The sequence below is a fragment of the Micropterus salmoides genome, unplaced genomic scaffold, assembly GCF_014851395.1.
Source record: "Micropterus salmoides isolate LMB-PRFRI ecotype aquatic unplaced genomic scaffold, ASM1485139v1 Ms_hic_scaffold_11, whole genome shotgun sequence".
In the NCBI taxonomy this organism is placed as follows: domain Eukaryota; kingdom Metazoa; phylum Chordata; class Actinopteri; order Centrarchiformes; family Centrarchidae; genus Micropterus; species Micropterus salmoides.
The window spans coordinates 21998874-22013035 of NW_024040152.1; the positions used below are offsets into that span (position 1 = coordinate 21998874).

At 38.3% G+C, this 14162-nt stretch overlaps 1 protein-coding gene and 1 long non-coding RNA gene across 3 annotated transcripts in view; both read right to left on the bottom strand.

Annotated features, from left to right (window-relative positions):
* The window catches only part of LOC119897863 (F-actin-uncapping protein LRRC16A-like), an 85181-nt gene that overhangs the window by 68101 nt on the left and 2918 nt on the right, over nucleotides 1-14162 (bottom strand). For both annotated transcript variants that reach the window (XM_038711878.1, XM_038711879.1), the window contains exon 2: nucleotides 12816-12913. In XM_038711878.1, the coding sequence (XP_038567806.1) occupies nucleotides 12816-12913 (98 nt within the window). The remainder of the gene's footprint in view (nucleotides 1-12815; nucleotides 12914-14162) is intronic.
* LOC119897865 lies at nucleotides 5938-11208 on the bottom strand. The gene is made up of 3 exons (XR_005443456.1): nucleotides 10819-11208; nucleotides 9696-9748; nucleotides 5938-8330 (listed from the first exon to the last, which is right to left on the bottom strand). It is a non-coding gene; the product is annotated as an uncharacterized LOC119897865 (long non-coding RNA).

A 14162-nucleotide genomic window follows, 5' to 3' on the forward strand; every position in this document is an offset into this window, starting at 1 on the left:
GAAAATTTGGGGAAATCAGCAGCCTTATCAGAAGTGTTTTCAAATAGTATTTTTGGGGAAAATCATTAAAGAATGCGGAAATAACTAGTTGGTTTTGCAAATGTATGTCTAGTTAACTGCCGTACCTTCATTACAGAGCAGAGCATTGGCTTCCTTGTACTTCTATGGTATCTTCCAGGTTGCATTCATTCTTCACTATATTTGTGCTTGTCAACATCATGATGCTGCTGCGGTTTTCTCTCTATTAGAGTTTGTTCAGTTCACATTTTGGATTTGGTCCGACTATGCCCAGGTCTCTCTTTTTGTAAATGTTTTTATGCTAGTGAAGTTCAGATATGGTTTCCGATTCCGGGTCTGTCCCAAGGACCATTTTTTGGCCCAATATTTTAAACCCATGAAGCAGGGATAAAAATAGTGACAGTTCTCAACAAGCCATTAATGAACTATTAAAGTTTACGTACAATAGTTAGTCTTTTTCCCGACGTCACAAATCCTTACACAGGTTAGTTTAACATCAAAACATTTATATCAACTTTTACAGTCTCTGTACTTTACACAGACTACAAATCTGTCAAAACATCATGAGAACGACCCTGAACACAATTTAAAATGGCTAATCCCCCTCAGCAGAGGAAGCACACACTACTGTTTTCCTGCCATCAGCCAGCAGTGGGAATTGCCTCAGATGCCAAAGATATCACTTATCTGCGATGATAGAGTGGGAAAACTGAGAAAGCACCTCAGTTGGGCTGATCCCTATGGTGCCAACTTGAATTTAATCTGGTTCCAGAAAAAATAAAAATAAAAACCTAACCGCACTAAAGGCAGAAAAATCATTTGTTTTTAAGATACATCAATTCTCCACTGCCAAGACAAGCTGCTGACAGTGCAGCTGAGGTCTAGTCCTGTAATGTCTGCAGACCCACACTGCGCCAAAACCCCAGCACAATGTGAGTATGTAGGGAAGCACGGATTAGTAACAGAAAAAGCTAACATGATGCACAGTGTCTTTCTTCTTTCTGCAATCTCAGACAAGACAAATATCATGATATGGTTGTCCTTTCTACAAAACAGTATAACATTATCCAACACAGCCACCAGATAGTGTGGTGGTCTGTCATCAGCATCTTTATTCCACAAATAAAGGCATCTCCTTAGCTTAAAATATTTATAGGATTCATAGGATCTAATACAAAAACAAAATCACAGCACAAAAGCTTAATGTAACATTATTCTAAGAAAGAATGTCCAGATAGCCAAGCTGCTATTGACTTTATCAGGATACATGCCACTGTTTTCAGTTTTTTTTTAAATTATGGATATCCTGTTTTGGAGCAAAACCATTCTCTGCACTGCATATCCGCCCCACACTGCACCAGCAGCCAAGGAGCGCATTAAGAGAGAGACATCAATTTTATTTTATCACTGCCCTGCTCATCATTATGTGTTTTACTGCTGAGGAGATGCGCATGGTGAGGAACAAAGGCGGCTGACTGTGGTACTTCCTAAACAGATTTGATTGGCTGCTCTCATCAGACCACAGCTACAGCAAGCTGAGGCATGAATAACTGTGGTGTCTGATTGTGTTACATTTCATGGTTTAGTTCGCAATTTATTTTTATTGCTACTGTCGCTTGCTTTGTTTTCAGTGAGAATACAAAGTGTCAGCGAATATGCACGATGTGTTCAATGATAAATTAGACACACAATGTAAGCTTGAAGACAATCTGTCTTCAGCAGCTGACAATTTGTCTTAAGAGTGAAAAGAAAAACAGACCTTTATTGAATAGGATACCATCACACAACAGTAATTTAATGCATGTTACCATATATATTACCTCTGCATGCTGCCTGTGTTTCATGGCCTCACTAATGAGCATAAAATATCCAGTCAACCTCCGAAATGTGTGCAAAGCTGAGGCTGACCACACATTCAAAGGGCCAGGCAGAGGGATTAAATGATTGTGTTTTCAGATTGAGATTATTAGTCCAGTTTGGCAAGACGCCCTCTGACACTCGATATATCCAGGCTTTTAGAAACTGGACTCTGGTGGGAGTGATATGGGGGGGCTTCCTCTTAGAAAGGTGTCAGCCTGCAGGGCGTCCTCTAAGAACCCTCTGTGTGTTTAGGTTACAGAGATAAGGAATAATCACAAGGGTTCATTCATTCATCAGCATGCCAGCCAGACACAATGGGGAGGAGGTGTGTGTGTGTGTGTGTGTGTGTGTGTGTGTGTGTGTGTGTGTGTGTGTGTGTGTGTGTGTGTGTGTGCGCCAAGGTTTCTGGGTAAATAGGATATTGCTGCAGACCACATGGATGAACAAGTGAGACGGAGAAAAGCAGAGGAAGAAACAAGAGAGCAGAGGTGGAGAGATTATTAATTTTACAACTCAAGTAACAAAGAAAACCAGAATGGCAACACCTCCTCAAACTGAAGTGTAGTGCTTTGTCAAAGAGAGAGAGACATACGCAGGTATGACAGAGAGAAAACCAGAGAGAGAAGAATAAGAAAGGAACAACAGATAGACAAAGGCAGAGCGGGGAGAGGGAGGGGGGGGGGATTTCGTTCTGAGTGCTGTTGGCATTACCCATGGTTTCCCTCTGGAGTGGGTAGATAACATCAGGCGGCACTAATAACACACTTAATAAACAAACATAGTGCTGAACACCGATTTCAACGATAACACAGTGGTTTAGATCATGAATGATAAGCAAAGGTCCTCTCCTGATTAGATCTATATAATCAAAGTAAAAATGACCAATAGAAGATATAGATGATGTAAAACTAAAAATGTGTTTCCTGTCTCCACCATAATGGGACCTAATGCATTTCAAAGGAATCTGAAAACAGAAAACCTGAGAATGGGGAAAAGTACCTTGAATTGGGTAGGACTTGCTCAGCAGGAAAGAAATTAAATTCAAAAATCATTTTAGGAGGAAAAAACATTTATCCCAAATTAACTGTGACTATCACTGAATCTACTTCAAATATCACTAAATACCACAATATTTTTTAAGGTTTTGAAAAATAAAGAAGGAGAGGAGGGCACTGTTTTTGGTTTCATACATTTCAGCAGAACAGTGTTGAGGAAATGTGTTATATTTTATAGAGTTAGGGTCATAAAACATCAATATCCAGTACCACATATTACTGATCTGTCAAAATCCACTCATGATGAGCACACCCGCACAAAGAACCATGGACACACATGACTGCACACAAAAGACCCACAATGTCTGCTGTGTTGTATTTGAACCCGCTCAGCTCTGTGTACTATATGATGACAAAAATAAAACAATACAATCAAATAAAATAATGACATGAACTCAAAAACACAGAATGAATGAAAGAAGTAGCTTACCTGTTTGCAGAAGTAAACGCTAAAAACAGTTACACAACATCAACTGCAAGGACACCATAAAATCTGACCATGCGGCAAAAACATATGACAGCGCTGGTGTTGAAGTCAGTGCAGTTGTTTTGTTGCATGTGTGCCAGCAAATGTCTGAGTCTGACCTGTATTGATCTGGTTTAAAACGTGTGGTCTGAATAATCCTCAAGATTAAGATATGAGTTTAAAGACAAATTTGCAACATAAAGGCAACCAAAATGACAGATTAGGCTCTCTGTAGGAGACACATTATGTAGACCGTCTTATTTTTATCATTCAGACTTCATTGTTTTGACAGAAAACATCACACTGATTTAACCTGAGTGTTTTTGTGGCTGTTTACGATGACATGGTGCACAAATGTCATTATTATCCAATCAATGCTGACTGTTGCTGTGACCTACAAACCCCATTCTATTACATCCAGAGCAGACTGTACCAACCAGGCCGTGTTCACTATAAACACCCAACGGCCACTTTCCCCACAGTGAGACCAAGCAGGACTCACAAGGGACAGGACCAGTCAGACCAGTTGACCTTATTCATACGCAGCAAAAATGTGCAGATTGAAATCAAAACTTGTTATCGAAGTTGAAGAAGTCAAAAACATCTCCATGAAGTAACGCCACCTCTTTTCCCCTTTTCATCCTGTGGTTTAAAACTGGACACACTGGAAATCAGTACTATGACATTATAAAAACCAAACCTATCAACCCAACGACCTCAGGCAGGGTCAATTATATTACTAAGACTGTCTGACTGACAATGACCTTGACCTATGAGATAATGAAGATGAATGGCTGTGGGTGAGGCTTGCATGTGGCCGGTTAATATCTCTCCAAGGAGCCTTTTGTAGGGCATTCTGGGCTGTAAATATGCTAAGCCTTGCTATAAAAAAAATCTCTCTTCAGCTCAATGGAGAGTACTACAATACAGAGACTGATACTTAGCCTCTAAAAAAGTGCCCGTCCGTGAATAGGCTATAGGACATAATGAGCATGTTCAACCTTATTCTGAGAATGACCACACTGGGAATGTTTTTTTATGGAGTTACTCAATGCATACACACCACTGTATACACAACAGAAAAAAAGTACTAGTGTTTGTTGTTGCTCCATGTTCATACTTACCTTTGATCCTATCTAAACGCATCAGGGACATGACACATTTCTCTGTTTGAGCGGAAGCAAAGAAGTGTACCAAATTTGATTATTTCAGACTGAGAATGCTAAATGTTTAAACATAACCATATTTGCATAAGTAGGGAGGAAACACTGTTGGACTGAACTATACTTGACACTGTCACCTACCAGCAAACGATTCAACCCCCACCAGGGCCAACTGGGAGCTTTCTGTGTTGCTGTTTGTATGTTTGTCCTTGCACGCGGCAAGAAAGGACTGGATACAAAAGTAAAGTTAATACAATAACACTTGCATCTTTTGTTTTGAGAGGTAATACTGGTCATTTTACAATCTAGAGTAGGACTGAAACAATTAGTGGATTAATTTAGCTACTACTTTGATCACTGAATACATTTGGTGATTCCCGCTTCTCAAATGTGAGGATTTGCTGCTATTCTCTGTTTTATATGATTGTAAATTGAATATTGTTTTGTTTCCTTCGTTTTTTGAGTATGACCTGTTTTGTCTGATTTGTGTAACACTTCTGAGCAAACCTGAATTGTTAAGAATGAATTAAGAAGATTCTCTGTTTCAACTTAATACTCTCCAGTTAAAGTCCACTTTTAAAAAATTGCAATTATAAGTGTAATTGCAAGAGTCTAATCTAGTACATTTGACAGAACACAAATCATTAAAGACAACTCTACAGTGGCCTATACAGTCACTGCAGTATATACTAGCGGGGAAATGGTGACCTTTTTTGACACATTTTTTCTGCCCCGTTATCTTAGAATGTCACCCAATTATGTTAATAGTAACTACATCACAGCATATAGTAGAAAACCTTGGAGCAGAGTTAACTACGATGATTGTGTGCTAAATATTATAATAACTGTTTGAACTGGGGCAGAACCTCGGTAAAAGGACAAAGAACAGTATTTCTACATTCATGTCCACTCAACTATGTAATACAGAGATACATACTGTATATACAAAATGATTCCCAACCTCAATAAACGAAAGCAAACCTATAAATAGATTTAGTTAGTCAGGGAAGACTCCTGTAAAGTCACTATGGTTTTTGTCAGACTCTGCTTGGACCACACATTCTCAAAATACAAAACACCCACTGTATGACATGTAGAAAAAAAAGGAAAAGGAGGGAAAGAAAAATGAGGTTTCCATATCATGAACGGTGAAGTTGACTTCAGATACTTTAAAAAGCACAGAACAGAGAAAATAAATGATGTTTGCTCTTCAGAATGTAAGAGGGTACTGCATTTAACATGTTTAACTCTCCATTGAAAAAGTGACAACACATTAACCTTCAGGTCTTTAAAACTAGATTAAAATACTAACATTTAGACAAATAACACAAATACTGTATGAGAAAAGATGTCAGTCATATAGCCAAATCACTGATGCAAACACAAATATTGTTTATTGTCATACAACATGACCCATACTGTGCTCTAAAAGTTGTACTGTAGGTCTAACAAGGATTGATGTATCTCATTTTCATTTTATCTCATTCAACATAAAAACTACAACATTGCAATGGAAAATCTTTCACCAGTAACTATCATATCAACATACAAATACTAATCTAAATGATTGTTTTCCAGGGCTTCACTTCATCATTCTGTGATCACAGGAAAATTTCTAGTGACCAACTAACCAGATCCAACAATAACTAAAATGTAAACACAGCAATAAATTCACAGCAATTTTTATATCCTTTCTGTAAAAAAAGTAGCCACGCTATAAAAAAAACTTTAACAGCCTACAGCAAAGACTGGATACCATAGACTATTATGAAAAAGAAAATTTTAAATATGACAAATACTTGCTCTGCAGCCTTCAAGGAAAAGGTTTTCGTACTACTTATGAAGGATACTAGTGCAGGTTCCCTTGAGATGACATTACAGGTGATCATTGGGGAGTACAGGACTGTGTCACTTCCCTTTTATCACTGCCCCTAATGATAGACCTCAAGGTGAGAAGATGGTGGGAAAGACAAGTTGGATAAGATCCTAGGCTTTGGCCTCTTCTCCGATGTATTCATGGGTCATTTGTTTCATTGGGTTACCCGAATCAGTGAGACATATTAGTACAATATTTGTACAAATGCAGCAAAATATTTGCAATGAAATACAGTTATTTGGGCATTACTGTTATTGCATAACAGTTAGGTTTCTGTCATTTTGGTGGACTCGGAAATGGTCAAACCAAGACAATCAAAGTCAAAATCAAGACAAACTAAGAGAGGGGGAAGTAAAGTACAGCTTTTTTAACTTGTGGAGGGACTGAAGAAAAGATTACCTTCCTGTGGTTAAAAAGTCAAAACCACACTTTAAAATAAAGAAAATACAAAAGAAAATACAAAGAGCTACTATGATGCACTATTTCTCCAGCTACACTACGGTAACTGTTGCTCTGCAAACAGTAGACAAGTGACTAAACAGAATTAAACAATGTTTTGTATCATATTGTGTCATGTATCTGTGCAACAAAAAAACTCCAAGGCTATTGTCAGACTCAAACAGAAAACCATTGTCATCTAAGGACCCATTCTGATTTACAGTTCACTGTGTACAGTTTTAAGAAACATGTGAATCCTGATCATCTTGAAACTGTAAACCCTGAAGATTCTGTAACTTCATTGACTAGTATAGCTGCTGTGTCTGGGCATAGTAACATTTGAATCTGCTCTACTCTAGATTTAATTGTGTTGATGTTTAAGAGTTTTATTTCACAATGTGTCATATGTGCTGTGTCAGTGCCACTCCCACATACAAAGCAAACAATGGGAAACAACAAAGCAGATAAGTATTGGTGTCAGTCTCTGGCTTGGACAAACAGACACCCATACACTTTCCTTTATTCACACGCGGAGATCAACAGGAAGTTGGACACTATGCCAACGTCTAGTATCATAGTTCTGAATGGATGTCAAAGTATCTGTAAATCAATAACACTGACACATGGCTAATGGCAGGACAAAAGAAAGAACTATGATCTCCAGGTCAAACACAATCATGGGAGTTGAGCTGTTTATATTGGATGCCTTTGCAAAACTCTGAATTATCTCTCTGGATTCAAGAATAAAGGTACCAATGTTTTCAAATTCACACGTTCTACAATATGTGTACACTGCAACCACGGCATGGTTAAGGTTGGGAAAAGATCATGGCAAATGTAACATTGTTAAGGTACGGTTAAAGTTAGGCAACTAAAACACTTGGTTAAGGGTTTGGAAAGATAGGGGATACGGTTAATACCAAGCCATCCTAGTGGCTCCTTGAAGCTACGGTTACACAGGAACAGCGGTGCTTGGATCTAAATGTTACAGTTACAGTAGCAGTGCTAACATGGTGATTTTTACCATTTTTAATGTTTACAAAGTTCAACATCTTATTTTAGTGTGTTTGCATGTTAATATTTGCTAATTAGCATTCAACATGATGTACAAATTAAACATTTCCCTGACTAGTGGAAATGTAAACTCAAGTATTCATCAATGTGATTAGTTAATCCTGAGGAAAATATGAACACCTGTACCACATTTGATTGCAATACATCTAACAGTTGTTGAGATATTTCAGTCTTGACCACTGTGCTGGACTGATAGGCCGACAGATTAGGGCTGGGCGGTATATCGGTATTATGAGGTGTACCGATATAACTTCAAAACCGATCGTTTGATGTTTGAGTTAATTCCCCCCTGTCTCTGCATCTGCACGCAGCCATCTTCTCACAAACTCTCAACAACATGGAGGTAGAGACAGTGCCGGTCGACACTGCTGAAGACCTGGCTTGTAAAAAGAAAAACAACGGTTCAGTCAGTATTTATATTATAATGTAGCCTGCTACTGATGGAGAAAATCACCAGAGCAGACTTACAGGGAGAGGGAGAGACTGAAAGAAGCAGGGCACGCTGATATGTTTGCAGCAGAGGTACGTTAGGTCTGCGAGTATGCACATTAAGCAGAAAATACAGATATATATTTTATACTGGTAGTCAGCCTAACATTACCAGGATATGACTTTTTGGTCCATATCCTACGACAGATCGTCATTGCCATCAATAAAATAAATAAGTAGATAAAAAGCAAAACATTAAAGTAGAAATGTGTACCCTAACTCCTCTATCTCCTGATTTTACATAGCATCACCATTAACAATTTTTTACCTCTGACACTAGATGTTAAAATCTTTTCAGTGACTAAATGTTTGCTGGGCTGTCTTATTTCTTTCTAGCTTAACACTATGTCCCTGATTATATCGGTCTGCCACACTGTAAGAGTTTTACAGTGTGCAGCTTTCTTTCTACATGATTCTTCTCTTTTTACTCCCTGCATCCCCTCTGCCCTGTACTTCTCTCACCTCCTTCTCCTATCCACCCTCCTCTACTCTTCCCCAAGGTTTGTTTGATGGACTGATGTTATTATCTCTACCATGTTCATGCCTCCATCTTCAAAGGAGGGAGATGACTGTCTCTATCAAGCTTTAGTGTGCTTAAGAGATGCCTCGGGCATTGTAGTACTCCACTCCCAGTCTAAGCAAAGGTCAGCGAGAAAAAAGGAGGAAAGACTTCAGTGTATTTGACAGACAAATAAACTGATAGTAAAAATAACCATATTCCTCCCTTCATTATCTGTACAGTTTACACTGTAGAAGGATACTCTGCATTGTCTGAAGTAAATCAAGCGCTCTAGTGAATGCAGTAATCTGACAAGGGAAGTTCAATAAAGGTAAACAAAAAACATCAAATGTGGACTGTAAATCCCAGGGGGAGAAAGATGGGTTGTGTGTTTGACATTTGAGGTGACTTATACTTAATTACCACACTGAGAAGGCCATAGTCGTTCAAAGTCTCTAACATTCATTCTCATGGATTACAACATAATGTCAAACTGGAAATTGAAGACAACTTATTCAGCTGTGTGACAAATACAACCTCAGTTTATTTATTTTTGTCAACGGGAAGAGGAAAGACAGTAATACTCTATGGTTTTGAACAGACACATCGATGTAAATACAGTAATATTGTCTAAAGTTCAGAGTTTCAATATCACACCCACAGGTGTATGTTCCACACACAGCCACAGGAAGCAGGATAGCAGCGGAAATAGACAGACAAACTCCTATTAGTCACACAGATTAACTCAATTACTCACCAAGAGACAGCAGTGCTGCTTTTATACTGTCTGAAGCTGCTCAACATTCACATCTGTTAATAAAGATGTGACACACATGACCTTCCTGTGGTTTAAAAATCGAAATCACACTTCTGGGCAAAGAAAATACCCCCCCCCCACACACACACACTATTTTCCTCTTCTCAAACGTGTACAAGGACACACATTATTTTATTATACCCTCTGACTCCTTACCACACTCAACTGCAATTTCATTTCCTGCATGATCACACTTTTGTAACTTTTTTATTTTCATTTACATTTTTGACTTTTATTGTTGTTCTAGCATCGTTTACCATGATTATTTCATTGAGACTGCAAATAAATTAAGCTAAAATAAACTGAAGCAAAAACTGAATATCATGTTAGAATATAATTATAATTATAGAATATAATAAAAATTTTAAAAAGGGGTACTTCTGCAATTTAGAGTTGCACTTCCACAAAGTTAAAGGACTTGTGACAGATTTCAAAATGAAAGGACAAAATCAAAGCAGAATCTGAGACATTCTGACTTTTTGGTCCCTGTCATGGGTCAAGCTCACTGGATCCTACACATCCCACAATGAAACTTGACTAGCTTTATGGTAAGACTGTCCCTGACTGACTAGTGATCACCAAAGTCCACATTTCCAGCTGGTATTGCAAATTTTCTATTTCTAAACATTTGAGGTTTCAAGCCCTCAAAAAAATCACCCTGATGACATCATCTGTTTTTTTAATTCAAAGATCTCCATCCAGAGCCACGGAAGATAATATACAAGTATTTATTTTCTGAGGCTGAGTAGTACCCGCAAGATCTTCATGTTTAAAATCAGAGCAGAGGGCTCCTTTAACATTTTGCTGCATTATGCTTGCACACATCTCAGAAACACTTGAGACTTACTTTAAAGCTAACATTTATTTGATTACAACATCTGATCTCAAAACAGTCTGTAAATATATTGTTCTTTCATCATGTCTAACATTAGAAATGACATGTTTGTGCTCTCTCCATGCCACTTCCTCCATAATCAGTTTCTCAAACTCTGTTTTTCTGCAGAACAACAAACAGTGGTTTATTTGTCCAGCTCGGTCAAGCACAGCGTTGATACAAACTCACCGAGTCATTCTCATGCTCTGCGTCTGGATGAAATACCAGAACCACTCCACTGGAATTCCTCCCTTCCCAGTACTGACTCCCACTTCTTTGCATTGTTATATGACGTACGTGCTGGACTAGATTAGATTATAGAAAGAGGATCTTTCTTTACTTTCTGTTTCCCTGATATAGGTTGTTTTGCCGGAGTCACGTTTCCCAAATTTATAAAAAGAGGTGAGGTCAAGAATAAGACCCTGGTTGAAAAATACTGTAATTTAGAGTGAAGATTAATGCTTTATTACATTATATTGGAAGAAAACTAGAACACATACCATGTATTCCATAGAGATTTAAATGAATGTTACTGTAGATTCTCATATTCCTTGCTGATTTAAAATCAATAGCTGTGGATTCCAGCATTAATGGCGTGTCTCCGATTAATGATTACATTACATAAACTGACAAGTGCAATCATCTTGCATAGGAACTCTCTCCTGCTGCTTCCCACCTCAGCGTGCTCCCAGATCATTTAGCGGGTGCAGGAGGTGTGAAAGAGAAGCTCATCATTTCTGTCTCACACCTCTCTCTCAGCTCACATCCCTAGATGACATATTGAAGCCTATATATTAAAGTTAAACATGCCCAGGGATTCTGCCTGATAGTTCTGTTAATGTCCCAAATATCACGTCCTAAAGCAACAACTTGGCTGTGCAGGCCTTTTCCACATAGCTTTTATAACTTTCTCTTCTACCCAATTTCTTTTGTCTCTTCCACACAGAGCTGTATAACTAAAAGCGTAACAATGTTACGTTTAAAAAAAGCGTTTAACACACAACAGCTGCTTTTATTGTTTTAGCATGACTTTTCATTGAGGCTAAATAAAGACCGCTGAAAATGTCTAAACCAGAAGTTTTCAAACTGCAAGGCACACATCCCCAGGGGCGCACGGGAATTGAAGGAGAGGCATCGCTCACTGTTTGAAAGCTTCTGGTTTAGACTGTCAGGGGCACAGATACAGCATGGAGGACAAGTATAGGCCGGTGTTCTGAAAACAACGGGAAGTTAGTTATTGTAGTTTGACCCACTGATCAACACAGTCAGCGTTAGCAGCAGTGGCACTAAGCTCATGCAGGCAGTTAAGGTACTTTTAACCCTTAGCACCGGATTGTTGCAATTGTTGTCAAAAATAATATTCCTTCTTGGAATCATAACTTTTGAACACACAGACATAATAATAAACATATTTTTAGATTCAGTGACTCACACTTTACAAGGACATCAATACCTTTGACGTCTGTCATGAATAAACGTCCATAAACGTGCTTAGAAATCAAGGGGAAAAAGACAGTTCTTATAACTCCAGAACCTGAATTTTTCTTCATCCATAGGTAAATTGCAAACAAGAAGTGCCAATAGCTTTTTCTTCATACTTTTAATTTGTCAAAGTGTAAACACATATAAGGTAAAGGAACAGGGCTGAAGGGCTAATTGAATCAATGGCTCATTTCCTCCGATTCATCAAACTGTGAGAAATTATTAGTAGTTCAGAGCTTGTGCAACACTTTCTTATGCAATTTGCACTTAAAACTTTGGCACATATATACCCTGCAGTGAAAATAAAATGACCCAGTTACTAGCAATCATTTATAAAACCTTCTTATAAATGAGCAAAGATTCAAGTGCAGGAAGAAACCTCTCTGCAGCTAAGATGATACTGGTTCCACTTAAAGTGAATGTGACCAGTGGGACTGAAAGATAATGATGCTTTTTGGAAACGGTTTTGATATTTTGACCATGAAATAGAGTGACAATGCGGCAAAGTGGTGCTCGCTGTGAAGGTTGAAAAATTGAACGTCTGTCAAGTGCTGAGGATAAGTGAGATGAAGGCAGGGAGGTTTTGATGCTCTTAAATGAAACATGTAAATTTCAAGAGAAGAGAAATGTGGGACAAAAAGACAGGCACATTTTTTACTTCCCTTAATGAACAAGTAGCTCGAAAGCAGACGGAGTTGACTCACCAAGACTCTGTTCTCCGTCTTGTCTCCTTTGATCTCTAGTTTGACTCTCTTCCTCAGTGACAGCTTCACCTTCCTCCCCACTGCATCTCTCACACTCTCTACACGGGGAAGAGGAGATAGAATCAGGAGATTAAAAAAATTCTGTATATGTGTGCATTGAATGTTAATGTTATTTTTAAATTAAAAATATAACAGAGAGGAGAAGAGACAATTGATCTTTACTTTGTAGGCTCTTTCCCACAAAGTCTCAACAAAGACCCAATCAAATAGTCAACTTGAGTCAAAATTTCCCCATTTCGATTTCCTCAGCAAGGCACAGACAGCTGAGAGCGTTTCTGCTACAAGGGGAATAATTCCCCAACACAACACAGGCAGAATGATCTTTCATCTAGTAATTTGCGCATCATGAATCCCTCTTTTGAAGGCTGATTTCTTTGTGTCAGATTTGGGCTCATTTTTCATTGTCTGTGGGTGAGATGTGAAACTGTCACCAGTGATTCTGACACCAAATACAGACACACCGCCAGTCAAACTAGTAACAAACTGAACAAACGGTTACACGTCTTCACATACATACTTATCTATGACAGTGCAGAAAAGATTAGTTAGATCAACAGAAAATATATTAAACCACAATCAATGAATTATTCAGGACATCAAGCAACAAGATTAATGGTGCATTCAGACTGCATTTCACTATCCATTTATATCTTTGTGGAGCATGACCTCTGACTCCTGGTCGCAAATTGACCCGGTGGTGCTTTGAGGTAAATGCTAACTTTAGCATGCTAACATGTTCAACAACAATGCTGACCAGCTGCTGGTTAGCAAATGTAACATTTACCATGTTTGCATGCTAACAATTGGTGACTGGCACTAAACACAAAAAAATGGAGCTATAAAAACCATCATGACTGTTGAGCTATTTCGGCCTCGCTTAAAAGAGGTGGACTGACAAGTTCCAGGTTCTAAAACGTAAGAATTTGCTGCTTTTCTCTGTTTTTTATAACTGTAAGTTGAACACATGAGGGTTTTGCACTGTTGTTTGCCAAAAGAAGCAATTTAAGACATCACTTTAGGAGTTTGTGAATTGCCATTTTTCCATACTTTCATATATATATATATATATATATATACACACAACAATTCATTAAAAATAACACCCTTTTTCATTAATTTATAAATACACATCAAATAGACAGTATACTGAAACACAAACATACACAAAGAACAATATGAGTGTGTGTTCCACAGTTCAGATTGACGCCCAGTATGAGCCTTCAACTGGGAACTGGCTTAGAGAGCAGAACTGGGTCAGCCGCCTCTCCACGCTCCTAATCCACCCAC